We start from the raw sequence: 26,733 nt of genomic DNA, 5'->3' as shown, positions 1-26,733 counted from the left end.
GTGGTTTAAAAACTGTGGGATGGTGTACAGTGACCATGGCCTGCTCCTTGGCCCCCATCACGTTGATTACTTTCTCCTGCACCCTTCCCAAGTCTACAGAGAGTACAAACAGACACGGAAACCATTCTTTTCCACCTTTGCTTACAGAGGACGCAGCGCTATGTGCACGCTGTCACCGCCGTGCTCTCTGCACCTCATTAGGGCCTGGGCGTGGGCGGTCCTGGTCCCAGAGCACTGGCTACTGCCATGAAATCAGCTGCGGGTTCTCACCAGCCTCGTCTTTCTCCTTTTCTTGGGGAGGGACGGTGCTGGCTGTGCACTTCCAGGAGGGGGAGTGGGGGAGCCCCTTGTGGCTGACTCCCGGGCAGGGGAATTCTGGGCAGAGCTGGAGGCCGGCCTTTCTGGAAATGCATCCATCAGGTGACTACACAGTGAGAGTGAAACCAGCTCCTTTCAGAAGCTGCAGCCCCCGGTTGACCTTCAAATGTCTGAAAAGCGAGAAAAGAAGCGGGGCCGAGCTCTCAGGACGGGAAGTGGGCTGTACTGGGAGGCTGGCTCTGCTCAGTGCCGGCCTCTGCTCTGGGGACAGCACCGGGCACAGGAGGGGCAGCCCATGTCCAGGGTCCTACGTGGGGGCCCATGTCGGCCTTCCTGCCTCCTGGCCCTGAGTGCTGTCTCCCAGAGGCCTGGGTGTGTAAAGGATGGGAAGTGAGATGTCCAAGGGGACTGGCCATGCCAGTGGGGAGCGGAGGTGCCACCAGCATTCAGAAATGTCCTGGGCGCAGACCAGGACCCGAGGGAGGAAAGCCAAGGGGGCGTGGCAGGCGCCAGGGGCCTGGGAGAGGGGGCCTTGGGGCAGAGTGGGTGGCCGCGGCAGCACCCTCCCCCGGGGTCTGCAGGCCCAGTGGGCAGCTGATGGGGCCTCTCCTGCCTGGCCGGCGAGCTGTGAAAAGCCAGCATCCACCGCAGCATCGACCCGGATCTGTAGCCAGGCCCACGCCTCTCTCTGGGGGGCACTGAGGCACAGGACAGAGGCCCTAGACCCCAGCCCTCAGGGAGCAGGTGGATGACGCAGGCCCCCTCTAGGGTCTGCTCGGGGCTGTCCCAGCCACCTCCCTGCATGGCTGCATCAGAGGCTGAGTTTTGCTTTCTTTTTGGCAGGAAGGAACCCGCGTGGGAATCCCCTGAGTTGCCCGACGACCAGAGTGAGTCATCCCTTTTCCAGCCCGTCTGGATCGAGGTGTCACCCTTCTGAGCTGGCAGGCGGGGGTGGGCTGGCCGCTTCTCAGTCAGCAGCCCCTCCCTGCCGAGGCTCCCTCTACCCAGTCTCAACTCGGGGGCCTGTTGTCAGAATCTCTCTCTCTCTCTCTCTCTCTCTCTCTCTCTCTCTCTCTCTCTCTCTCTCTCTCACACACACACACACACACACACACAATGTATTCAGGAAAATCCTCTGAAACTGGCAGTCTGAGAGATATGAAATCATTTTCATGCTGGAAGCATCGCCAGGTCCTTCGAGATGGGCTCAGCCCTGTCAGTGCCGAAGGCTGCAGGCAGCCTCCTTCCCGGGAAGCAAGACCTTCGTCCAGGAAATCTCTTCGGGATGCAGGGTGGGCTGAGGGGGCCCTGAGCCCAGCGCTCCTGTGCTGTCCCCGATGCTGGAAGGGTGAGTGAGGTCTGACCCTCCCCAGGGAGTCACTGCAGAAGGCCGGCGAACAACTTCCACTTTACCCTGAAGAAAGAGGGGTGCTGCTGGGGGGGGACCTCCTCTCTGCAGCAAGAGCCACTTCCTTCCGTGCTGCCAGGGGGTTCACAGGATGGCCTCGGCCCCCCAGACCCCGGGAGGAGAAACCTCCTTACACCTGAGAGCTCGGTTAGTTATGGGCCTTGAGGGAAACCTCATGGAACGCGTAGGTGGGGACTGAGGAGGTTTCCACGGCTGCTGGTGGCAAACTCATCCTTGAAGTTCACGGAACTTGTAATGGAGGCCTAGTGGCCTTGCTGCTGTATCCCGGGGATGTGGCGTTTGGGATCAGGGGATTCCGACTCCAAACCTAGTAATGATTTATGCAGTGTGATGTGAGTACTTCTGGACACAGTGTGGACCCTTTACACCATGTGGCTTCACAGCCTGCCTGTGTCATTTACTCTGTCCTTGAACAGTCTGCGTGGCTTCAGATGCTCCCCCTGGAGCGGGGGTGCCCAGTGTGCTGTGTGACCTGGGTAAGGAGTCTTGCCTCTCGTAATCTTTCCTTTTCTGCAAAATGGGGAGAGCGGTCCCCACTTCTGGGTGCTGGTATCAGATGAGCCGCTGTTCTCAGGTATTTAGAAAGCTGTATTCCACAGGAGAGAATCCAAATTGTCCCCACTGTCCTTTAGCAGATGAGAAACGGCTTGTCCTCAGGTCACACACTTAGCGGCAGTGTGCTGCCCCTTTTTTCTGGTCGAGACCAGCGCTTCCTTTCTAAATATTTCCACTCGTGTGTGTCCATGTGCCATAGGCTGTGCATATTGTTTTGTTTGGTGGTGAAATTCACATAAGATAAAATTCACCGTTTAAACCATTTTAAAGCTTACAATTCAGTGTCATTTGTACTTTGTAATGTCGGGCAACCGTCGCCACTACCTAGATCTAGAACATTGCACTACTCCGAAAGGAGACCTCTAAAGCCTTCCTACCCTTTAGGTGAGCGGCGTCTATTTGTACTTTTTCTCATAAATGTAACCCACACTGGGGCCCAGCCCTGAGCCGGGTATCGCCGTGGTGCCCCGCGCCTGGAGCTAACCCTCTGCGGGAACAGCGGCACCACGCCCTCCTGCCAGTGAGCCGCGCCAGCGAAGGCGGACTCTGCCTAGAGAGAGTCCGCGGGCGACTTAAGTACCCTAGCCGCGTCAGCTCCGCCCAATCGGCGCCCGCTGCGGCTCCCTGCGCGCTTCTGGTAGGCTGTTGTGTCAGTCAGTCAGTAGTGAGGGCCCGAGGTGGGAGGGGCGGGGGAGAAAGCTGGCCAATCGGCGCCCGCTGTGGCTCTCTGCGGGCACTTGGTAGGCTTTTGTGTCAGTCCGTCAGGAGGGAGGGCCCGAGGCAGGGGGCGGGGGAGAAAGCTGGTCAATCGGGGCCCTGTGTGGCTTCCTGCGCTCTCCTGGTAGGTCTCCACATCAGTCCATCAGGCGGGCTCGTGGGCGGGGCGGCGGCGGCGGCGGCGGCGGCAGGCGGGCAGGCAGTTCCGGGCGCGCGGCGGCGGTTGGTGAGTCGCGCCGCGGGGTTTGGGGTTGGGGTTCGGGGTCTAGGTCGAGGGGCGGGGGCGGGGGGGGGGGGGCGCGCGATGCCAGGAGGCCCGGCGGGAGGCACGGCCGCCGCCGCGCGCGGGCTTGAGGGGATTTCTCGGAGCCGGAAACTGAAAGTCGGAGCGGGCCCCTCACAGGAAAGTTCGCGAACGGCGGGGCGTCCACGGCGGCCGGCCCGGGTCCGCGCGGGGTCCACGCCCCCCGGGCCGCCCCCGAGCCTCGGCTGCGGCGCCCCACCCCTTCCTGCCGCCGAGGGGCTTCCTGCCCCGCTCGGGGTCCGGACGGGCTCCGCGGGCGGCCTGGACCTCGGGGATCGCCGCTTGTCGCTTGCTGCCCCGGGCCCTCTCCCCGTGTCTCCGACCCCCCTGAGCTTGGGCCTTGTCCGACGGTGACACCGAGCCCCGAGGTGGATGGGGAGGATGCAGGGGTCTAGGGAGCTGCCGGGGCGGACGGAGCCTGGCGTGGGGACTCAGAAAACTGCTGTGTGTGCGGGGCCAGACGCTCCCTGGAGGCAGAGCGGGCTCCTCGTGGACCGGACGGTGGGGACGGGGGAGAGCTAGGGACAGCTGCGCGCCTGTGACAGCAGCCGCTCCGCCCGGCCTCGAATCTAGCAGAACAGGGGGCGTGCCAGGCCTGACGCCGGGCCCTGCGTGACTCAGGGACCACATGTCCCCGGCGAGGACGACAGCGTTTAGCAACTCAGTTACTGGCTTTAGGTGGGGGTCCCAAGCAGCCCAGAATTGTCGTTTGGGTTATTTTTAACAGCTTTGTTGCAGTGTAATTTACATACCGCAAAACTCACCGTTGCTTGAATTTCAAACAGACAAAATCCTAAGCAGTGCTTTTTTGGAAGCTTTTCTGAGGAGTAGAAGCTTTCAGTGCTTTCAGCGGTAGCATCCCCACACGTTCGAGCAGCCGCTCCCTCTGATGCCAGGCCGCAGCCTGGCCGGTGCCCCCGCTCAGCCCCACGCCTGGGGACACAGCCCAGCCCCCGTGAGGCTGCAGCTCCCAAAGGCCGGAGCTGTGATTTGGGCCTCTGTGCTCTCTGGTCCTTTGGCCTGGGACAGCCCTGAGCGCACCTCCTGACACACCCAGGCCGCGCCATGGGCCCTTCCGGTGTCCCCCCTGCGTCCCAGACCTGTGCCACCTGCGGTTGCATTGTGCCCTGTGGCCCTCGCCTGTTGGCCGCATCGGTAACGGTGCTGCCCAGTCTCCCCAGCTCCACGCGTGCTACACAGCAGGAGCCTGGAAACATCCATGCGGAGCGACAGAGTGCAGGTCCCGTATGTACATCACAGGCTCACTCCCTCTGGGGAGACAAACGCGCATGTCATTCCTCTGGGGACCTGAAGAAATGGGTTGTTTCAACAGCGGTCGTACACTGTGGACTAGAGCACGGGATTTACAGCCATCACTTGGTGCTGGAGAAAATGTTTTCTCCGGGAAGAAAAGGCCTTCTGACTTAGTTCTGAGCCAGGTGTGGGCCCCCCTCTGGCAGTGAGAGACGCCAGCCCGCCTGCCCGCCCGCCCGCATGGTCAGCACACCAGCGTGGACTGGGCACGGTCCGGCAGGTGGGTTTCCACCGCAGGGCAGCGCACACACGGGCAAGGGGAGGAAGGTCCAGAGAAGAAAACACAGAAAAAATGACCCACAGGTTCCACAGATCATGCCGAGAATGGGGTGCACCCCTTCCGTCTGTTCCTGTGTCCACACCTGGGCTTGTTGCCCTGTCCTCCCTGTGTCCTGGGCCTGCTCCTTCACGGAGATGGGTGAGGATCGCTCCCAAAGGCCTGGGCGGCTGAGCCTCGGGGAGTGACGGGGGCAGGCTCCGCGGAAGCTGTCCCCTGGCTCTGGCCCCCGTGTTCCCTGCAGGGCCAGCAGGCGGTGGAGATGGCGTTTGGGGCGGGTGTTCTTGGGGACTGGCTGTGATTTAGGGAGGCGAGGACGCAGCAGCGGTGGGGGTAGGAGGTGAGTAGTGGAGGTGACTACAGTGCGGGCCCCAGGACTGGGGTGCCCTGCTTTGTGGTGGGGCGGCGCCCGGCTGGGCCAGTGGTGCAGCACGGAGGAAGGGTCAGACATGGATATAGGAGCCAGTGACCGGCGGGAGCCTTGGGAGCACGGAGGGCACCCCTGCACCTCCCATGGGCCCGGGTCCCTCCTCCCTGCCTCCAGGCCCGCGATGCTGCCCCGGCCGAGGAACGGTGCGGGGAGGCGAGGGTTGTTCGGGAAGCCGAGCGGCAGAGGCCCTGGAAGCCTGGGGGTCTGAGGGAGGAGCCCAAGTCCCCAGCTCGTACTTAAGGGCCTCGGGAGGCTCCCGCGGTGACTCAGGTCACAATGGACGGTGGCTGGGCCCAGTGGTAGCAGTGTGGTCAGGTCCTGGGTGTTTGTAGCGGGTAGAGCCAGTGGATTTCCTGGCCCGTTTGAGGTGGGCATGAGGTGGGGCTGAGGCCTCAGAGGGGCAGAATCGCTGCGTCATTGATCAGCGTCTCCCTGTTGATGGCCCCAGTTTTTCATAAGAATCTGGGTGTGTTGATGGCACGAGTAGCTGTGAGTGGGCGCAGGCGGGAAGGGACGGCGCAGCGTTTGCTGTGTGCTTTTGTGTAAACGGCTGTTGGGCGTTAAGTTGGTACCAGACCGCTTGGCATCACCTTGAGCTTGAACGAAGATGAAAGTAGTGTCAGCGGTAACGTTCACGTGGACGAGAGCACACGCTGTGTGCGGTCACAGGTCCCCGGGAGCTGCTTCAGGAGTCTCGGACCTGGGGGGCCCAGCATGGCATGCAGCAGGGGCAGCTTTCAGTGGAGCGTGGATTTGGGGGAGTTCGGTCCTCGCGTTGGGGCATCCCAGAGGGAAGCTCCTGGGTTGAACCCGTGTGTCTGCTGGCAACAGGTGGCCCCCGGCAGCCGAGTGCTCCGACACCTGGTGTGATGTCGGTTTGGGCAGCAACGTAGCCTTCTGGGAATTAGTCCCTGACCCCCACACACCGGGCTGAGGACGGTGGAGCCCAGCTGCCCAGCGGCCTCCGGCTCAGTCGGGGTCTCTGTGATTTCTCACAGGGACGGCTCGCTCCCTGGGTCCTCCTGCTGTGTACCCAGGCGGGACCTGGGCTTGGGAAGGGGGCACAGGAAATGGCAGAACAGCGGTGGGGTGCCAGATGCCCCCCACTCTCCTGGGGCTGGGGAGGCAGGAGGGAGATGCAGCCCCACCTGGGGGGGCTTCTTTTGTGTTAAAACCGGTTTTTGAGGTTATTCTGCCATTGTTAATATTATGAAGCAGGGTTATTCTGGATAAGCGTGCATGGGTGTACCATACTTAGTGATTTCACCATCTTTCTCTCGACTCTCGGGAATAGAAACTCCATCTCTGAGGCATACATACAGCAAAATGCACAAGTCCTAAATGTACAGCCAGATGCACCTGTGTCCACATATACCGTCATGCCTTGCCTACCGGAAGCCTTCACATCCCTCAGGCAGCACTGACCCTCCCGCGTGGAAAGCTTCTCTGTTTCACGTCTCACGGGGTTTCTGACTCCAGATGTGTGGGTTTCCCCACACCAAGCAGTTCTGCCTGGCTTTTGTTTTTTTTTCTTTGCGGTACGCGGGCCTCTCACTGCTGTGGCGTCTCCCACTGTGGAGCACAGGCTCCGGACGCGCAGGCTCAGCGGCCATGGCTCATGGGCCCAGCTGCTCCGCGGCACGTGGGATCTTCCCGGACCGGGGCACGAACCCGTGTCCCCTACATCGGCAGGCGGACTCCTAACCACTGCGCCACCAGGGAAGCCCTACCTTTCTTGATAGATGCCGACTGGGCATCCTGCAGTTTAATTCAGTTCTGACACTGGCCGTCTGGAGTTAGCACAGACCCCTTGTGTTAAGGGTTTGGTTGCACAAGGCTGCCCCCACCCCACTTCAGATGCCAGTGGGGAGGCGGGGCCTCCCATACTTCTGACTGACCGACTGTAAATTGAGGGTCCCCATGACCCCCTCCTTGCAGTCAGTAATTTGCTAGAAGGGCTCAGAGAAACATGCGTAACAGCCCGCTGGGAGAGACACACAGGGCCAGGTACAGGGAGGGACGCAGAGCCTCCATGCCCTCTCCAGCACCCCCTTCCCAGCACCTCCACGTGTTCAACCCAGAAGCTCTCCAAACCCGGTCGTTTAGGGTTTTCACCGGGGCTCGGTTTTGAAGGCAGGATTGATTGAATCACTGGTGATTAAGTCAATGGCCAGTGTCGCCGCCGCCGCCCCCGCCCCCCACCGTGGAGATGCTCCTCTGTCCCCAGGGCCCAGGAAGCCGCAGCGGTTCTGGGTGCTTTGTGCCAAGAACCAGCACGAAGACCCAACGTCTGCTGTATCCCAGTTCCCAACCCCAAGGCTAACTGCTGTTCTAACTTCTATCGTCATAGGTTAGTCTCGCCTATCCTCGAGCTTCACGTAGCTGAAATTATCCTGTAAATAATGTTTTGTATCTAGTAGAAATGCCGTTTCAACAAAATGCGAGTTTCTTGTATAAAGTTAGTGCATTCACGTCTGGAGCATATTTGGGGAGTGAAGTAAGTGTGAGACCAGGGCCGGGCTGTGCGGGAACACTCGTTCACACTCCCTGGTGAGTCGTGTGAATGGATGTAGTTCTTGTTTTTTACCACCTCACCTGAGAGTCAGGATTTGGAAAATGAACTGGAAGCTTGGAAGGACCAGTAGGGGGGTTTGGTTCCATATGGGAGGCTTGTAACATCTGACCCCTAAGTACAAAGGCTGCCGGTCACCCAGCCCCCAGCCCTGTGTGACTGCAGGTGGGTGGAGTGTGTGGCGCCAGGAGGGTCCGAAAGGGCCAGAGACGCGGAGGCTTCTTCTGACGTTTGGGCGGTCGGGTGACCTTCAGCGCTGAGTTTGGGCATGGCGCTTTAGAGTCTGTCTGATGTTTTCCATTGCAGTTCTTGAGGGTTCACGTGTATAACTGTGACTTGAATAAGACATTTAAGACCTTAAGCACTGAGACCTCCTAGGACGTGGCGGGGGTGCCCTCTGACCGCCCGCCCTCCTGCCGCGCCAGCTAGCTGTGACCGCTGAGCGGGGAAGACGAGGCCCACTGTGTGTTGGGGCCTTTTCCTTCTTTATTGCTCAGGAAAGAGACCGTTTGTGGTTCTTTTATGTCCAACAGGAGTAAAGGTCCATGGATTAATAAAATGGGCTCAATCTGCCACAGAAGGTGTGGTCAGTCGGCCAAAAAGTGTTTCCCCCAGGCCGGCCACATTCGGGCGGAAAGTCATCGCAAAAGAAGAAACTCTCTCCTGACAGGTCCCCTGGAGACTGTGTTTGAGATTGGCAGCAAGAAAAGCGTCACCCTCATCCTTACGCCTTGCACGGGCTTCATTTTTTATTTTGCTTTCTGGCCCTGCCTGTGTAAAACATGGCTGCAGCCACAGAGGCCTTTGCGTTTCATCCTGTTTATTTTGTTTGTCTATTTATTTATTTATGGCCGCGCCGCAGCTCGTGGGATCTTAGTTTCCCCAACCAGGGATTGAACCCACGCCCTCGGCAATGAAGGTGCGAAGCCCTGACGAGTGGACCGCCAGGGAATTCCCACATTTCATTTTATTTAACACCTTATAACAAATACAGGGTTTCGACCTAAAGAAGGTGGCTTTTTTTTTTCATGTTAAATTCAAAAATAAAAACTCCTCTTTCTCATGTAGTTTGGAGCCACGATATTTTAAACCATCAAGGTTACGAAATCAGTTTAGTTAGCATGACCAGAAAAAGAGGGAAGCTAGGGACGTGATGCCTCTCAGGCGGGAGGGAGTGCACCTTCACGGGCCTGTGTTCCAGACGCACACACGCGTGTGGCCACCACAGCCTGACCTTGAGCTGCCCTGGCCCACACTGGGGGCGTGTCCGTGAGCTCTTGGGACTTTTTGTTCACATCGTCCACCAAAAGGTTTTACTAATAAAGGCACCTCTCATGCTTGCACATCTGTGTTGTGAGGGCTTGAAGGAATGAGATTCCCCCAGCTGTCGAATTGACAGATGGACCCTCCAGGGGCCAGGCCTGCCAGTGTGAGGAGAGCGCGAGAGAGGCACAGGTGTGCCCTCCCGAGGTGCCCGGGCACAGCTTCCCTTCTGTCGGTGGTTGGAGGCAAGAATGTCGGTTGTGAAACGTTCTGGGAGCTGCAGAGGGCCCTCCGAGTAAGGCCTCCTGTGTTACGGGCCCCACAGCTGATTGAGAGTGGCTTTGCCCAGCAGCTAGGGGGCGACACCGTCTGTGCTGTCCCCTCGGTGTCAGGCCAGCTTAGGACGGTGCACGTGGCCCCCTGTGCACGGTCGCTGCCCAAGCAGACCCCCCGCCTCCGCGCCCCAGAAAGGGGCAGAGTTTCATAGCGTCCTGACTTGACCATGCCCAGACCCCAGAGCAGACGTGGGCGTGTGTGCTGGGGGCGTGCGGGGGCAGGGAGGGCTCTTCGGGGATTTGCACGAAGGGCTGGGGCGGCCTGCCAGGGTAGCGGACGAAGAGCAGGCCTCTGAACGCTGTGGGGGGCCCTCCGCCCGCTCGCCCATCCTGGGTACCTTGCGTGGCGGCCTTACCAAGGCCTGGTGGACGGCAAAGGGCAGCTCTGAAGCGAGAGGGACCCTGGCTGTGGGGACGGAAGCAGAGCAGCAGCTGCACGCAGGCCACACCCCTGTCCTGGGGCTGAGGGTTGGTACGGCCGTCTCCTGGGCCTGCCCGGGGCCATCGCCTGCCAAGCTGTCCAGTGTTCTAAGGACACATTCGCACCTGGAGCCTTGGGGAGACAGCAGGGCGCAAGGATTGGGGTCCGCGATCACGGTCAGATGCGAGCCCGGCCAGCTGGCCTGGGAGCAGAGGCCCGGGCCGGGCGGCCACAGGGACAGCCCTCTGGGCCCAGGGCTGCGGCGGGCGTGCGGGTGCCCGCTGTCTCAGCCTTAGCCCCGCCTGCGCTGGGCTCCCCGGAGCGCTGACGTCCTGCCTCTCAGAGGCCCAATGGTCCAGGCCTTGCACATCCCCGGACCCGCCGTGACACGCTGTGCTCTCCCTTAGGACTTGGCCTTGGTGGGGCTGCGGTGCTCATGGCTGCAGCCAGCGCGACCCCTCCCGGCTCCCTGGACCTGCTGCAGCCTGGCTTCTCCAAGACCCTCCTGGGGACCAAGCTAGAGGACAAGTACCTGTGCTCGGCCTGCAGGAACGTCCTGCGCAGGCCTTTCCAGGCTCAGTGTGGCCACCGCTACTGTTCCTTCTGCCTGAGCAACATCCTGAGGTAGGGGCGCCGGGAGCTGCCAGGAGCGGACGCGGATGCCCGCGTGGCCCAGGGCTGCTTTGGTGTGGGTGAAGTCACACATCTCCTTAGAGTGTTTTCCCTGCTTCTCCTTGTCTCTGGTGGGAAGCGGACAGTTTAAAATTGCCTGGAGGCTCCCGCTCCCTTGGCGCCGGGCACCCGAGTCCCTGCGGGGTCGGGAGGTGGGGCCTCCCGCCCGTCAGCAGGAGGACAGCAGCCCCTGGTCCTGGCATCCGTCTGCGCGGGTCGCGTTCAGACGGGCCGGGGTTTGGGGCTGGGCCCCGAGTGTCTCGCACGGTGCGTCGTGTCCGCTGGCTACCCTGGTGGCCGACAGAGGCTCCAGAGCCCGAGCCGTGGCGTGGGCCTGTGTTGGCGAGGCCGCGGGTCTCCCTCCCTCCACGGCGGGTTTCACAGTGCGGCCTCCCCCTCTCCCCACCAGCTCCGGGCCCCAGAACTGTGCCGCCTGCGTGAACGAGGGCATTTACGAGGAAGGCGTCTCTATCCTGGAGAGCAGCTCGGTGAGTGAGCCGTCCACGCTGACGGTGTCGAGGGGAGAGGGAACCTGGGAACGGCCGTGGGAGAGGCGCCCTGGTCCCGAGCCTCCCCGCAAGGCTCGTGGTGTGGGGCGCCAGGCGGGTGGGCGTCTGGGAGGGGGCTTACCCGAGGTACGCTCTCTCCCCAGGCTTTCCCGGACAATGCTGCCCGCAGGGAGGTAGAGAGCCTGCCGGCCGTCTGTTCCAGCGAGGGCTGCACCTGGAAGGGGACCCTGAAGGAGTACGAGGTAGGGGCTGCCCTGCGCTGGCTGAAGCCCCTCCCGCAGAGCAGCTTCAAGCCCGCCTGACTCCCGCGGAAGGGGGTGCAGCTGCTGCTCCGGACGTGCCCACCTAGACTCTGGAGCCGGGGGAGCCGGGTGTGTGGCCCAGGGTGGGGTGCTCACCCTGTCTGGGCTGTTTCCTGGTGTGTCCGTGGACGCGGTCCTCCAGCCGCAGCACGGTGGCGGTGAGCAGCGGTGTGTGCGGGGACCCTGGTCCGGCCCTGAGAGCGCCGCGCAGGCAGGAAACTAGCTTTCTTGCCGACGGGACTTCGTTGTCTTTCCTCACTTGGATAGCGCTGCCACTGGAAGACGCGGGAGTAGCTTGCACGTCCATTCTGGGGTCACAGGAAGGCATCTGGCCAGTGACAAGGGCAGTGGCCGGGTGCGTATCTTGCAGGCCTGTCTCTGCCGTGCGAGGCTGGCATGTCGGGGTCCCTGTGTGCTGGGCCTCCGGCAGCTGAACCTGCGGCTGTGAGCCTCTCCAGACACTCTTCTTGGTGATCAAACACCCTTAAAAACTTCCGTCTCCAAGGTGCCTGCGCGTGTGTGCTCCCAGGAGCACCGTTCCCGGCAGCCAAGTATCCCTGGCAGAGGGCGGGACACACAGATGGGGGCTGGTCCTGCCACGGAATAGTGTCCAGTCACGAGAGGAAGGGAGCCCCGCCCCAGGCTACAGCGGGGACGGACCTTGGGGACATCACGCTGAGGCCACTCTCAATCAGCTTTGGGGGCTCAGTGAGATGAGCCCAGCAGAGGAGGACAGACGTGCGGGAACCAGCCCTGTGAGACAGGAGGTGGAGTGGAGGCTGCCCGGGCCGGGAGGTCGTGTGCAGTGGTGCAGAGTAATGGGCTGGGTCCTTAAGGTAGGGAGGCCTTGTTGCTGTCCCATGCGGCCGAGGCTGGCGAGGCTGGAGGGGCTGTTTGCAGGGGACCCGGCTCGCCTACGCCCAGGGCTGCCCAGGCCACGGAGCAGCCTCCCTGCCATGGGGTGGGCGCCGGGCTGTGACTGAGTCACGACACAGGGGAGAGCCTGTTGGCTCTGGAACTGGGGTCCTGGGTTCCTGGGGCTCCTCCCTCCTGCTCCCGTCCCGGGCGCTGCGCGGCGGCGTCCTCTGGTCTTGACCGACTCGACTTCGTGGGCTTCAGGCTCTCGGTTGCGTTTTGCCAGAGGAACAGCTTGGCCGTCTCTGGGGAGGAGCCAGTGGTCGGGTGGACAGAAGCTGGGCTTTCCTCTGACGGGCGCCTGGGCCTGGAAGCGGAGGCCTCTCTGTGCCCTTCCGGGGAGTAGGACTGCAGTCCGTGGACAGAGGCCTCCGACGCCCAGGGGCCACCGTGGGGCAGGGGCGCAGGCAGGGGGTGCTGCCACCGAGGCCCTGCTCAGCAGACGGGCCTGAGCTGTTGTTGCCCAGCGCTGTCCGGAGAGCCGGCCTCGGGGCAGGGTCTCTCCTGGGCGGGTGGGGAGCCCCAGCAGGGAGTGCAGCGGGTACTGTGTCGCCTTTCGAGGGGACCAAAGACCCCCAGGGACAGGCGGAATAACCCCAGCTCCCGAGTCCTCTGGGGTTTCTGCCGTCTCCAGGCCGCTGGTGCGAGTGGTGGCTTCGCAGGCCCCTGGCCGAGGGCCTGGGACTGCAGCCAGCCTGTGGGCCCTGCGCCAGCCCTGCAGGCATGCGGGCTGGAAAGTCCCTGGCTGCACCCGGGGAACTCAGGAAAGTCCCTGGGGGTTGGTCACGTGGGAGACGGGCTCTGCTTTGGGTCTCTCGGTGCAGCCTTTGACGTCGGGTAAACCTCTCTCTAGCTGGGGTGAGACCCCACCTCGGGGCGCGGGGCGGCCACCTTGCTGCAGCGGTGGCCCTGCTCCCAGCCCGGAGCCAACACGTTTGCCCTTTGGGTTGCTCAAAATTGGGGCGGTGCTGGGAAATGCTGAGGCTGCGGCTGAGCTCCTGAGAGTGTGGTGAGGTGGGGCAAATCCTGGTCAGCCTTTGAATAAGTTTTTCCTTTGCAGCCATGTCTAGTATTTTCTAAAAACTCAGTGAATTAAGACTTCAGTTCAGTTAGAAGTGGCTGCCAAGTACACATAGCAGCCCTGGGGACTGCTTTCCTGGAAGCGAGAAGCAGGGGCTGCGTGGAAGGAACAGCAGGGAGAAGGGGCCTCGGGCTTCAGAGGAGGGGTCCGGGCGGACCTGAGGGAGGACCAGCTTATGGGGACGTTTTGCAGCTGAAAGGTGAGCAGGGTCGGATGTGCTCACGTGTCAGGGAATCCAGAGTTGAAATGCCTGAGCATTTAGCTTGAGCTCTGGTTGAAGTGTCGATTCCCTGAGCCATCTGGTGGCAGTGGGAGCCCGCGGAGCCCGTGCCAGCCTGTGAGGGCGCTGCCGCTCCTGCGCCAGGTGCGCGCTTCGGGGGCTCTGAGTCCCAGGGGCACCCGCTGAGTGGCGAGCCGTGTGGGGCCGGGTGCTCAGCGCTGGCCGCGGGCGTCCCTCTCCAGTTGTCCAGTGGCCCCGGGGCTCACCCTTGAGCGTATTCTTTTGCTCTGATCAGATCCAAGTGCCCTCTGGGTGCTGTCGTTTTTGTTTCACGAGCGTGGTTGTTTCCGAGGCTCCCCTGTGGCTCGGGGTGATTGTTCGGGCTGTGCTCAGTGTGGCCACACCAGGGCCCTGTCTGGGGAAGCTGGGGGTGCCCTGGCGGTCGAGGGAAGCTCCTCCCGGGCGTGGCTGCCGTGGAGCCTTTGAGGAGCTGTCGCCGGAGCAGAAGCCCTCGGGGAAGGTGTCCCCTCTGCTCTGCTCTCTGTACCTAGTGGTGTCCTGCCCACCCGCACGGCCGGTCTGTGTCCTGGGTCCGGGCCTCTGCGGCAGCGTCCACGGAGCCCCGTCGGGTTGAGTGGGGTCACCGGGGAGGCTTGCTGAGAAGGCCGAGTTCCATCTGACGTGTGTCCCTGCGGGAGACGTGGAGCCCGGGGTCCTGTGAGGAGGCGGGAGTGCCACGGGCCCCACATCTGAAGTCTCCACACCCCGGCTGCTGGGAGAGCGCCACATGTGCCATGTCTCTGGGGTTCACCTGGCACCGCTTCTCACTCCCCAGATGGTGAGCTTTGGCCCTGGCAGCCAAGCCTGCTGCATGGGATGGAGACTCGGCCGGCCTGTTCGCTCGGCCTCGGACTGTGGGCCATGTGGAGACAGAGCCCGCGTGAGGCTCCTCCTTCCTCAAGGTCACTGCGGAGGAGCTCAGCGAGCTCTGTGGGGGGCCCTGAGCTGCCCCAGCTTGTCAGGCGCCCAGGCTGAATCTTGGTGGAGGTGCTGACCCCACCGCGTGAATGTGCTCGGTGCCCAGGCACCAGGGGTCGATTTTGTGTGATGCGTACTTGACCACAGTTTTTAAAAAACAGCAAGGGCTTCCCTGGTGGCGCAGCGGTTGAGAGTCCGCCTGCCGATGCAGGGGACGCGGGTTCTGTGCCCCTGTCCGGGAGGATCCCACATGCCGCGGAGCGGCTGGGCCCGTGAGCCATGGCTGCTGAGCCTGTGCATCCGGAGCCTGTGCTCCGCAACGGGAGAGACCACAACAGTGAGAGGCCCGCGTACTGTAGGAAAAAAAAAAAAAAAAAAAAAAACGGTCATCTCCCATTCTCTGCTTACCGGCCCACCCTCCGTGCCCCTTCCCGGCCGGCGTTTCCTGAGAGCTGCGCACAGCTTCTGTCTGTCCCCTAGGCTTGCGGCCCTGTTTCCGCGTCCCACCCTTTCTCACCTCTTCAGCCACTGCCACCTCCGCTCAGCCCGCTGCCGCGGCCCCCCAAGTGCTGCGCTGCTCAGGGCCACGCCTGTCCAGGTCGGGCCCTCCCCGCGCTGCTGGCTTTACTGGGCCCCGCCTGACCCTTCGGAAGCTCAGGCTGGGCCCCTGCTTCCCTGGCCACGTCACCTTGCACGTCCTCAGCTCCAGGAGGGCGGGGACGGGGACTCTCAGCCTGGGCGTCGGGACGGGTGAGCGCCTGTGTTTCCATCCGCTTCTCGCTCTGGTCCCCACGGCATCACTTCTCTGCCCTCCGTCCACTTAGAACCTGTTCCTGCAGCCCCTCTCATTGTCCCCTCTGTGTCCCGAGGGCGGGGTGCCGCCGGCTGGATCTGGGTCCTGATCTCTGCGCTGGAGCAGGGGTAGTGGAGTGAATGCGGTGGCCCCCGTGGCCTAGCGCCAAGAACGTACCCAGACCGGTCCACGGCCGGCGGGGCAGTGGCCCAGAACCCCACGGGCGCTCCGCCGACACCTCGCTCCCTTCGTTGCCAGAGCGGCCACGAAGGACACTGCCCGTTCGTGCTGACCGAGTGCCCAGCGTGTAAAGGCCTGGTGCGCCTGGGCGAGAAGGAACACCACCTGGAGCACGCGTGCCCGGAGCGAAGCCTCAGCTGCCGGCACTGCAGGGCGCCCTGCTGCTCGGCCGACATGAAGGTGAGCGCGCACGCCCGGCGGCTCGGAGGCTCCTGGCGGCCCCGGGTCAGGGGCAAGCTTGCACGGGGGGACGGCAGCGTGCGGCCACGCCACCCTCGCTCTCGCTCGGCCAGCAGCCTCCCTGGGTTCACGCTGAACAGGCCCCAAACGCCGTGTGGCTTTATCTGGAAGTTGTCGCTTGTTTGTGAAGGGCGGGCCACCTTCCCATGGGCCTTCCCATGGGTTATATCACGTCTGGAGCTTCACAGGCGTCCTGAGGTCACGAGTGAGCTCGGTGCCCACGTTTCCGGAGTCTGTCCTTGTGGGTCACGTGGATCTGCTGGGTCGGGACCCAGACGCCCCCCCCGCCCCCCCCCCCCCCCGCCCCGGTGTCTGCAGGTCTCTTTACCTTCAGCCTTTCCCTGTGGGTGTCTTTTTCCCTCTGCCGTTTGTTTGTTGAAGTAGCCGGCCGTTAGTCTGCATTTGGCTGGTCGGGTCCTGAGGTGTTTTTCACGCCCGGGAAGCTCAGCTCTAGAGGCAGCCCAGGGCCCGAGACTTCGGGGCGCCCACCCTGCGCATCTCGTCAGGGGTCTCGGAGGTGCTCTGGCCGCTTGGGTCCCCCGCCACCAGGAAGTCCGCCAGCCTGGCACCCGGGTGGCAGTACTCTCGGGGCGCTCCTCCTCCTGGTGTTGCCCCAGCAGCTGCCGGGCGAGGGCAGGTCCTGAATCTGCAGACCCCCGTGTCGCATGCCGTCTCCACCTCGGGGCTCAGGAGCATTGCTGGCCCGGCCCCAGCTCTGACGGCTGCCCCGTCTCTTCCAGGCGCACCACCAGGTCTGCCCCAAGTTCCCCTTGACCTGCGAGGGCTGCGGCAAGAAGAAGATCACACGCGAGAAAGTAAGCGCTCCCCTGATGCCCCTGAGCAGCGTGGTGTTCAAAGGACAGGCCACACCTCTGCTCTGGGGGCGGGGTTCCCAGGGGTGGGGTCGCGGGCTCCTCCTCTTCCCACCCCCCCCCCCCCCCCCCCAGCTGCGAGCCACTTGGCCCCAGGGAGCGGGGATCTGGGCAGTTGGACTGTTTACCTGGCTCTTCTCGCTGCGGGAGGTCTCTGTCCCTGAGGACTCTGTCCCTGAGGACAGGGCGGTGGCTTGTCTGTGCTCCTGCTGTGGCGATGGTTCCACAGGCAGGCCCCCAGGCCCGCCCTGGCTGTGCTGGGAGCTGAGTCGGTGGTGGCGGCCAGGCAGCCTCCGTGCTCTGGGAGAGAGGGAGGGCGCGTGCTCACGTGCCTGTGGGAAGCCCGCACCTGGTCCCCGGGGAGGCAGCTGCAGATTGTTCGCTGAGGCCCCTTCGTCTCTTCTTTTGAGCTTCTGAGGTTGCGGCCAGCGGTTACAGTGCTCCAGGGCAAGGGCTGGGAAGAGGGTGCTTCCGGAAGCTGGTGGGGCGCGGACGCCTCCCGAGCTGTCCTCGGTCGCGCACGCCTCTCCCACGTGATGGGTGAAGACAGCATCCAGGCTAGTTTAGGTGGCATTTCTCAAGCTGTGAGCGTGACCGAGAGCTTTCTGCCTGAATTTCACCTGCGTTTCTTTTCCTGGGGAGCATTCCTGTGCATTCCTCGGCAGGGCATTTGTCCTCTGTTTTCTCTGTTTTTGGAGCTCTTTGTATATCAGGGCTGTAAGCTGCAGTTACTTATCCTTTTAGTTAATGGTACTTTTGGTTTGTTTCTGTTTTGGGGGGCACTTTTCAAGGTTTTTCTCATTGTCTCTGGATTTTGATCCAGAGTTGGGATCGTTTTCCGCTCCCAGGTGCAGAGGAAATTCTCTGTTTCCTGCAGGCGTAAGTCTGATTTCCCACATTTTGGGTCCCTGGCAGGTGGAGGCCAGTGGCTGCCCCTTCCCCCCCACACACTCCTGGCAATGCCGGTCTGGCTGTGTCTCCCTCGGCCCAGGCACTGCTGGGTCAGCTGGCCACGCTCTGGGTCATGGGTTCTGCTTTGCTGAGTGTGGCCATGGGCCAGCGCCACGCCGGGTCAGCAGTGGGATCTGATCCCTGGTCAGGCTGCTGGTCTCACTCCTGGCTCCGTTTGGAACCCGGGCTGTCGGGCCCCAGGGCCTCAGACCGGCCTGTGAGGGAGGGGGTGGGCAGGGCTGCTCTCTGGGACGCAGAGGCCCACGCGCGGGACGGGCTCTGCGGGCGATCCCAGACGGCCCACGTGCCTCAAACACACACGTGCACGTGTTTGCGTGTGTGCGTGAGGGTGCACTGCAGCTTTGGGAGCAGGTTGTGGGGTTTTGTCCGGCCCGAGCGTGCAGAGGCCAGTGGGGCGGGTGCAAGGGTCCTTTGATGAGACGCTGACCCAGTCGGTGTGGGAGCGGCTGGAGCAGAGGAGGACCGGTGTCTGATGAGGCCCGTCAGTTTCAGGACCACGTCAGGACGTGTGGCAGATGCCGAGTCCCCTGCAGGTTCCACGCTGTCGGCTGCCCCGAGACGGTGAGTCCAGGTCTGCGGCGGGACCACTGGGAGCTCCTGGTTCCCAAGCAGAGGCCGGCGGACGTGACCGCGCCGTGCGGACACGGTCTCCACTCCACCTCCAATCCGGCCCTCAGGTGTCCCGGCTCTGTCCGCTCGTCCCCCAGGTGATCTCTGGTGCCCAGCCTTGACCGCCCAGCTGCTGGGAACCCCCAGCGTGGCGCAGCCCCCTGAGGTCTAGCGATGCCCCTCTGCCCGTCCTCTCACCTCACCCGAAAAGCACACCTTGCTCCACCCGGCTCTTCTGGCCAAAAGCGCAGTGGTCGTTCTGGAGCCGCCTCCTATCTCTCCCATCACATCCAGTCTCCCAGAAGAGCCTCCGTTCTGCCTGCAGACGGGTCCTGGAGCCTCTCTGCCTCCCCGCCTCACCTCTGTGGCCTGCGTGGCCCTCCTGCGTCACCGCACCCCGGTCACCGGCCTGGCTGTCCTCCAGCACGCTGACTTGCCCCGGGCCCTGACCCACCTCCTGTCTGCCCGCCGCACCTGCCAGCTTCTGTGCGGCTCCCTCGGGCCTGGGCAGCTCCCTGCTCATGTGCCCTTGCCCTCCTTTCCCACCTGTTCTGTGCCCCCGAGGGCTGGGCGTGTGCAGGCCCTGCAAGCGGAGGCTGGCTCCATAGATACGGGCACACCAGCCCTCTGCTCTCAGCGACACCCCAGCAGCATTTCCGGTGGCAGCAGTCCTGGCGGTGTTGTCACTTGGTGACTTCGCAACACTTGGTCTCGGTGTCCTGCTTTGTTTTTTCTAATGAGGGTGAACGAGGGCAGTGCCCCTCCCGTTCCCTGGGTTTGTGTTTGACATCCTGCTTCTGGGCAACAACGGTGCTGGTCATTTCCCGCTCAGGTCCGGGGATCCCTGGCCTGGGGGACGTTAGAGGCCAGAGGAAGGGCCTAGGGCACACGCTGCCACGGCCTCTTCACGTCCCAGTGAGGACGAGTGTCCTCTTGACCCTGTGGATCCAGCTGGCCTGGGCCCAGCTTCCGGAAGCCTCCGGTGCCCGGCCGTCCCAGGGCGCTCCCGGGCGCGGGGCCTCACGCGGAGGTGCGTCCCTTTCTCTCCGCTTTCGGCTTTTTGAGGCTGTCTGACCCTTCAAACTCGTTGTGGAGCTTTGGAAGGGATGTGGCTGCAAAGCCAGGTCCGTAGGGACTATTTAAGATGAGTCTATCCCCCTCCCCCCGCCCAGCCGCGGCCTCTTCTTTCGCGGTGTTTCTCCCATCACCTGAAACACGAGTGAGTCACGTAGGGAGGTCTGTGTTTCGCAGACACTGTCGCAGAGTTCAGACAGTGACAGACACAGTGCTGGCAGGCGAGCGAGAGGGCAGGTCACCCTTGTGTCGCCGCCGCGCGCCGGGCTCCGGTGCTCCAGCGAGGTGTGCGGCCGCGGGCCCCCGGGGCTGAAAGCGGGCGTCGTGCCTCGGCAGGTGGAGGGCGAGAAGCTGCAGGAGCACGAGGCGCAGCGGCTCCGGGAGCACCTGGCCCTGCTTCTGGGCGCCCTCCTGGAGGCCGGGCCCCCCCTCCTCAGCCAGGGCGAGCAGGGCTGGGGGGCCAGCACGCCAGGCCCAGGGGCAGCGCCCTCCCAGGCGATGGAGCTGCTGCAGAGGTGCGAGGCCCTGGAGCGGAAGACGGCCACCTTCGAGAACATCGTCTGCGTGCTGAACCGGGAGGTGGAGCGGGTGGCCGTGACTGCCGAGGCCTGTGGCCGGCAGCACCGGCTGGACCAAGACAGGATCGAAGCCCTGAGTAATAAGGTTTGTGCCCGCTCGCCCGCGGTGCCCAGGCCTCGTCGGGCGGGTGCCAGGGGCTCAGGGGGCTGCAGAGCCAGGAGTTTGAGGGCAGCGCCTGCATTTCCAGCAGGCACTCGGCTCTCCGCGCTGGGCCTGAACGGAGCTCCTCTCTGAGCCCCTTCCCCGCAGGGCCCGACACGGGGCTCAGAGAGGCCGATGGTGGAGCCTCTTCTCTGACTGGGGGGCAGAGGTGGCCGTGGGGAAGGTGCCTGGCACTTCATGCGGGTCCCACGAGCGAGCGCGTTTCCTCCTGGGGTCGGGGGTCTCGTGGGCATGGAGCCCATCCGAGAGCAGCTGACCCAGCAAGGCTGAGGCACTGGGCACGGGAGTCGTTTCATAGCGTGTTCCTCCCAGAGGGAAGCTGGTCTCTGTGGAGGCGGGTGAGCCCCAGGCCCCTCTGGCCCGGCGCCCCAGGGGCGCGTCCTGACGGGCCCCGTGCCCCCAGGTGCAGCAGCTGGAGAGGAGCATCGGCCTGAAGGACCTGGCCATGGCTGACCTGGAGCAGAAGGTCCACGAGATGGAGGCGTCCACCTTCGACGGGGTGTTCATCTGGAAGATCCCGGACTTCGCCAGGAAGCGCCAGGAAGCTGTGGCTGGCCGCACGCCAGCCATCTTCTCCCCAGGTGTTCTTCTGGAACTTGCCCTCCCCCTGAGCTGCTGCCACCCTGGGCCCCTGCATGTCTGGGCTGGGGTCTGTCCCCTGCTGCGGCCGGGAGCAGCAGGGTCCCCCGGCAGAGCCAGCTCCTCAGCCCACAGTCACCCGCCTCATGTCAGGGTCACATCTCGTTCCTTAAACAGCAGGCCCACCGTGTCCGTGGTCGCCCCCTCTGCTCCCCGTTGGACATGAGACTTGTCCAGGTCCAGCTCAGTCCAACCGCAGCCTGTCTGCCCAGAGCCCCTGCCTGGTGCTCAAGTCTCAGTCCAGCCCCTGAGGTTCCTTCCCGGTTGGTAGCGGGGCCAGGGCGGGGTCGCATTTAGGGTTTCTTAGAAGTGCTGTGTCTGATTACTACTTCCATTTTCAAGAGAAGTCTTTGCACGAGCAGCCAACTGCGTGCCTGGAGGAGAACGTTCCCTCCTCGTGCCCTCCACCCTGAGTGGCGCGTGTGTGTTTCCTGGGGAGGTGGCCGCATGGGCTGAGCTCTGGGCACTCACCAGCACCTCCCCACAGCCTTCTACACCAGCAGATACGGCTACAAGATGTGTCTGCGTGCCTACCTGAACGGAGATGGCACCGGGCGCGGGACGCACCTGTCCCTCTTCTTCGTTCTGATGAAGGGCCCCCACGACGCCCTCCTGCACTGGCCCTTCAACCAGAAGGTGCGCAAGGCCCTGCCCCGGCTGTGCGGGCACACGGGAGCCCGTGGGTGACCAGTGTCGGCGTCACCACGCCTCAGTGCTTGGGCAGTGTCCATTGTCTCCTGGGCCATGCCGCTGGTCAGCCACTCGGGACCAGCAGTTAGTGGTGGTGCTGCCTCAGGGTTTGTCCCAAGGAAGGGGGGCCGCCAGGGGGCCTTGATCTGAGGGCATGGCCCAACCCTTGGGAAGCCAGAGCCCACGCAGGGGAGGAATCGGAGGCCCGGGCACTAGTCAGGACAGACGCCATGACGACGCTGGGCAGCCCCGTGGCCCTCGTGGAGGAGGTGGCGTCACTGAGCGCGGGGCCGGCTCGTGCTTCTCCCTGAGGGGTGCTGTTCCTGGGGGCGGGGACAGCTGCGTGAGCTCTTTGGTGAGAAAACGTCCCTTAGACAAGTGTCAGAAAAAAGCACAAATGGACGTGGCGCAGGGTCCTGGGCTTCAGCCTCGGATCCTGGTGTCAGTGGACAGAAGACGCCGGGATGGGCACAGATGGACAGACCGGGCCGACCCGTGGCGGCCGTGCTCCTGGCACTCGACTGCAGACCGGGCTCCCGCCGGCTGGGCAGGCTGTGACTCACGTGCTGTCCCCTGGGCGCTCTCCTCCCAGGTGACCCTGATGTTGCTGGACCAGAACAACCGGGAGCATGTGATTGACGCCTTCAGGCCCGACGTGACTTCATCCTCCTTCCAGAGGCCGGTCAGCGACATGAACATCGCGAGTGGCTGCCCGCTTTTCTGCCCTGTCTCCAAGATGGAGGCCAAGAATTCCTACGTGCGTGACGACGCCATCTTCATCAAGGCCATAGTGGACCTGACAGGGCTCTAGCTGCTGCCCACGGCAGCAGGGCCACTGTGCTGGGCGGGCACCTGCGAGCTCACGTCCCAGAGGCAGGGGCCGCCTCCCGGGAGGGGGTTCAGCCCAAGGCCATCGGGGTGGGCTGTAGGCCCGTGTGTCTCCAGCAGGTGGGCCGTGCAGGTGTGGAGCCCTCAGCCTGCAGCGGGGCGGCTGGGGCCACAGTGAGGAGCTGCTGGAGAGGAGGGACGGTCTCGGGCCCGGCTGCCACTCCAGGGAGAGCCCTGCTGGGCCAGTCTGACCAGGCCAGCAGGTGGGGAGGGCATCCCGTGTCCCCTGCCCCGTGGCGCGTGCAGGGCGCACGTCCAGCATCCCCCTGCCCAGCCTCCGCAAGACACGTTGGCTTCCCTGTTGGGTGTGGAGGAGTTGCTGTTAAACCCTTGAATCTCTGCGGTGAGTGGTGTCCATCTGGCTCTCGTCCTGGCCATCAGTGACCCTGGCCAGGGCCTCCTGGCCTGCTGGCCTCCACGCCCCATGTGTCGCCAGCTCCTTGAGTGGTTTCGTGGGCTCCCTGACCCTGCAGGCTGGCTCGTGCGGGCCTCAGTGAAGCCAGCCATTCTCTCTTCTGGGATGTTACTAGCTGGGCAGCTCCTCGTCCCTCAGGCTCCCCAGGGTCTGCCCTGGAGAGCAGTGCCATGTGCGTGCCCCCGATTCTGGGCCTGCCCCGCCCCTCCGTGCGGGGCCCCCCGGCCTGGAAGGGTGGCCGACAGCTTTGTCGGCATTTGGGACCTGACAGGTGGCATCTCCCCAGGACCAGGACTTGCCCGGCCTCCAGGTGTTTCCTCGGCAGCGGCAGAGCCCGGGCAGCCTGAGCACATGCTTGCACCTCGGCTGGACCCAGTCAGGGCTTCAGCCCGGGGCTGCAGGATGGGCACGGCGTCCTGGCCGGGAGCTGGCCACACCCAGGTGCACTAGTGACCGGGACTGGGTGCTCAAGAGTGGAGTCCTTACGAGGACCCGTGACAACGCTGTCGCTTCTCTGTTTTGAGAAGTTGAAGAATTGAAAGGCGCAGAGTAATAAGCTCCGTGTGTCCAAAATTAACACGTGTACACGTTTTGAATTCTGTATTTTAATTAAAAAGAAACATTGCAGAAAAGTTGAAGTCCTGCTTCCTTTCCCTCTCACCACCTCCTTCACTGGCCAAGGCACCGCCCTCATGGATTTGGATCCTTTTCTGTTTGAATTTCTGTCTCTGTGGTCACCCACAAGTAAGGCTTGTGTACCCAGTCCTCTGCAGATCCCTCTTCCCCTCCCCCAGGGGAACGCCTGGTGTGCTGAGCACCGCACGGCGGGCCAGGCGCAGACACAGACGGTGTCCCTCCTCCACGTTCCCTCGGGCACGTGCCTCCCCGCTCTGCCCTCCTAACCTGGACAGAGCATCCCCGCTGCTGCCCGTCCCATCCGGTCCAGCCCTTGCTGCTCGTGCGTGCAGGCTTGTTGCTCCTCCAGGGTCCCTGCCTGCCGCCCGCTTGCCTGCTGGGGTGTTGGTCCTGTTTTCCTCCTGGTCGGAGAGAGCTCCCAGTATTCCCGGAAACTGGCCGTGGAGCACGTGCGGGCACAGAAATGGAGCGCTTGTACACATGCGGGTCATGGACAGTGCCGCTGGCCACTTAGTCAAGAAGTCCCAGCCCCCTGCCCCCACCAGCCTGACAAATACTGTTTTCTTCTGATGGTTGGGTTTTTTTTAAATAAATAAATTTATTTATTTGTTTATGGCTGCGTTGGGTCTTCATTGCTGCACACTGGCTTTCCCTAGTTGCAGCGAGCGGGGGCTACTCTTCGTTGCGGTGCGTGGGTTTCTCATCGTGGTGGCTTCTCTTGTTGCGGAGCATGGGCTCTAGGCGCGTGGGCTTCAGTAGCTGTGGCTCACAGGCTCAGTAGTTGTGGCTCGCTGGCTCTAGAGCGCAGGCTCAGTAGTTGTGGTGCACAGGCTTAGTTGCTCCGCGGCACGTGGGATCTTCCCGGACCAGGGCTCGAACCCGTGTGCCCTGCACTGGCAGGCGGATTCTTAACCCCTGCGCCACGAGGGAAGTCCTGTTCTGATAGTTTTAAACATACTGTTTGTTTTTAACATACTGGGTTTTTACGTTTGAAGTTTGTTTATATATGGTGTTTGTGTGTGTGTTTCCATCAGGTCACTTCAGGTTAAACCAAGTAGATTAATGAGTTTGTTTCCTTACCCTTAAAATGAAACAGAACAGTAAAATGAGAGGCGTAGAAAGGTACTCTTCAGCCACAAGGACAAGGAGCGGGAAGAAGGTGACAGCAGAAGGAAGACTTGAGCCCGTTCGTTGGGAAGGTGGGACGTGGGCACGGGAGTGGCTGCCCCGAGGTGCCCAGGGTCCGGAGAAGGTAGCGCTGGAAGGGCGTGGACTCAGAGACTGCAGCGGGAAGGCTCTCCATCTGGGGGACTTGCCAGAGGAGCTCGGGACAGGTGCCCGCCCTGCGATGGAGCGAGGAGTGGACGTCTGCAGTCAGGACTGCAGGCGCCGGCCCTGCCCTCGAGGAGTGTGAGCTGCTGTGGAGTCACTTCTGCCAGGGAACCAGGGTTCCAGGGGGAAACTGAGCTGCAGAGGAGGAACCCGGGGGCGGGCCGCTGCCTTGTAACCTGGTTTAGGACGTTCCCGTCCCCCGCCCCCTGCCCCTGGCAACCACTGACCCATGTCTCCACCAATTTGCCTGTGCTGGACACTCGTATAAGCAGAGTCGCACAACCTGGCCCTTGACGTCTGCTTCTTGGAGCATGAGGTTTTCAAGGTTCTGAAGCCTCAAGCTGAATGACCGTCCCGGTGTGGATGGACACGCAGTAATGGACTCGTGGGTGGGTCCGCCTTTGGCTGCTGTGAGCATTGTGTACGAGTCTTAGCATGGACGTGTGTTTCCCTCTCTCCTGGAAGATGCCTCCGAGGGGAGCTGTGGGGCGTGTGTTTAACTATCGGAGGAGCTGTCAAGTTACCTTCCGAAGTGGCTGCACCATCTGGCATTCCCACTGGGATGTGAGTTTTAATTTATGCCTTTATTTGACCTCCTACTCCCTTGTCTTCCATGTTACCTAGAATTTAATTCCATCTTATTTTTTCAACGCACAAAATAATCATTTAGAAACATCGAGTAGGGACTTCCCTGGTGGTCCAATGGTTAAGACTCTGCGCTTCCACTGAAGGGGGCACGACGAGTTCGATCCCCGGTTGGGGAACTAGGATCCCGCATGGATGCATTGCGGCCAAAAAAAAAAAGAAACCTTCAAGTAGAGGGACAGCATCATGTGTGCTGTCTGCTCACAGCTGACTTGCGCCCCCTCGTCTTCCTGTGTCTGAGGCTCATTCAGTGGTGCAGGCTGTGCTCCACGTTGGTGGCTGTTTCATGTGCACTTGAAAAGAACATGTCAGGGCTTCCCTGGTGGCACGGTGGTTAAGAATCCACCTGCCGGTGCAGGGGACACGGGTTCGAGCCCTGGTCCGGGAAGATCCCACATGCTGCGGAGCAACTAAGCCCGTGCACCACAACTACTGAACCCGCGTGCCACAACTACTGAAGCCCACGCGCCGGAGCCCGTGCTCCGCAACAAGAGAAGCCACCGCGATGAGAAGCCCGCGCACCGCAACGAAGAGGAGCCCCCGCTCGCCGCGACTAGAGAAAGCCCGCACGCAGCAACGAAGACCCAACGCAGCCAAAAATAAATAGATAAATAAAATAAAAAGAGAAAAGAACGTGTCTTCTGCTGTCGGTGAGGGGAGTGTTCCATACGTATCGATTAGATTCAGTTGGCTAATGGTTGTCATGTACTGAATTGTGACTCGCCAAAAGATATGAAGTACTAACCCTCAGTAACTCAGACTGTGACCTTATTTGGAAATACGGTCTTTACAGAGATAAGTTAAAATGAGGTCATTAGGGTGGGCTCAATCCAATATGACTGGTGTCCTTCTGAAAAGGGGAAACATGGACACAGACGTGCACAGAGGGAAGAGCACGTGAACAGGCCCAGGGAGGAGGATGCCACGTGAAGACAGAAGGTCGCAGTGATGCGTCTACAGGTCAGGAGCGCCTGATGTCTGGCAAACGCCAGAACCTAGGAAGAGGCCAGGAAGGGCTTCCCCCAGAGAGAGTGGCCCTGCCAGCACCTTGACCTTGGACTTTCGGCCTCCAGAACTTTGAGACAATAAATTTCTGTTGTTTTCAACTTCCCAGTTTGTGGTACTTTGTTCCAGCCACCCAGGAAGCCAACACAGGGGAGGGCTCAGTTCTCCTGCACGTTGCTGCCTCTGTGACTAGTTCGACCTTCAGAGAGAGGAGCACCTAGTCTCCACCTGTACCTCCAGAGGCATCTGTTTCTCCTCTCATTCTGTCACTTCTTGCTTTGTGTATTCTGAGGCTCTGTTGTTAGGCGCACACACGTGTAGGATTGTTAT

At 62.2% G+C, this 26,733-nt stretch overlaps 1 protein-coding gene and 1 long non-coding RNA gene across 2 annotated transcripts; one reads left to right on the top strand and one right to left on the bottom strand.

Moving 5' to 3' along the window:
- The first annotated feature begins 3,184 nt into the window (after positions 1-3,184).
- TRAF2 (TNF receptor associated factor 2) lies at positions 3,185-24,015 on the top strand. The gene is made up of 11 exons (XM_032634800.1): positions 3,185-3,245; positions 10,343-10,559; positions 11,017-11,095; positions 11,260-11,358; positions 15,664-15,825; positions 16,626-16,700; positions 18,216-18,290; positions 19,749-20,075; positions 20,557-20,734; positions 21,280-21,428; positions 22,075-24,015. Exons 2-11 carry the CDS (start codon positions 10,372-10,374, stop codon positions 22,291-22,293), a joined length of 1,551 nt encoding a protein of 516 aa, XP_032490691.1. The 5' UTR covers positions 3,185-3,245; positions 10,343-10,371; the 3' UTR covers positions 22,294-24,015.
- LOC116755388 lies at positions 11,017-15,665 on the bottom strand. Its single transcript, XR_004350354.1, has 3 exons — positions 11,515-15,665; positions 11,238-11,330; positions 11,017-11,139 (listed from the first exon to the last, which is right to left on the bottom strand). It is a non-coding gene; the product is annotated as an uncharacterized LOC116755388 (long non-coding RNA).
- Positions 24,016-26,733: the final 2,718 nt, after the last annotated feature.

The sequence above is a fragment of the Phocoena sinus genome, chromosome 6, assembly GCF_008692025.1.
Source record: "Phocoena sinus isolate mPhoSin1 chromosome 6, mPhoSin1.pri, whole genome shotgun sequence".
Lineage (NCBI taxonomy): Eukaryota > Metazoa > Chordata > Mammalia > Artiodactyla > Phocoenidae > Phocoena > Phocoena sinus.
Note: the sequence above shows the minus strand (reverse complement) of the source record. Positions and strands in the feature narration are given on the sequence as shown.

What these genes read in the sequence shown, in the direction of transcription:
- TRAF2 (XM_032634800.1), top strand. Translation starts at nt 10,372, where the DNA reads ATGGCTGCAGCCAGCGCGACCCCTCCCGGCTCCCTGGACCTGCTGCAG. An exon ending in GGACCCTGAAGGAGTACGAG is followed by an intron (nt 11,359 to 15,663) that starts GTAGGGGCTGCC and finishes CTTCGTTGCCAG; the next exon opens with AGCGGCCACGAAGGACACTG. An exon ending in TCGAAGCCCTGAGTAATAAG is followed by an intron (nt 20,076 to 20,556) that starts GTTTGTGCCCGC and finishes CCGTGCCCCCAG; the next exon opens with GTGCAGCAGCTGGAGAGGAG.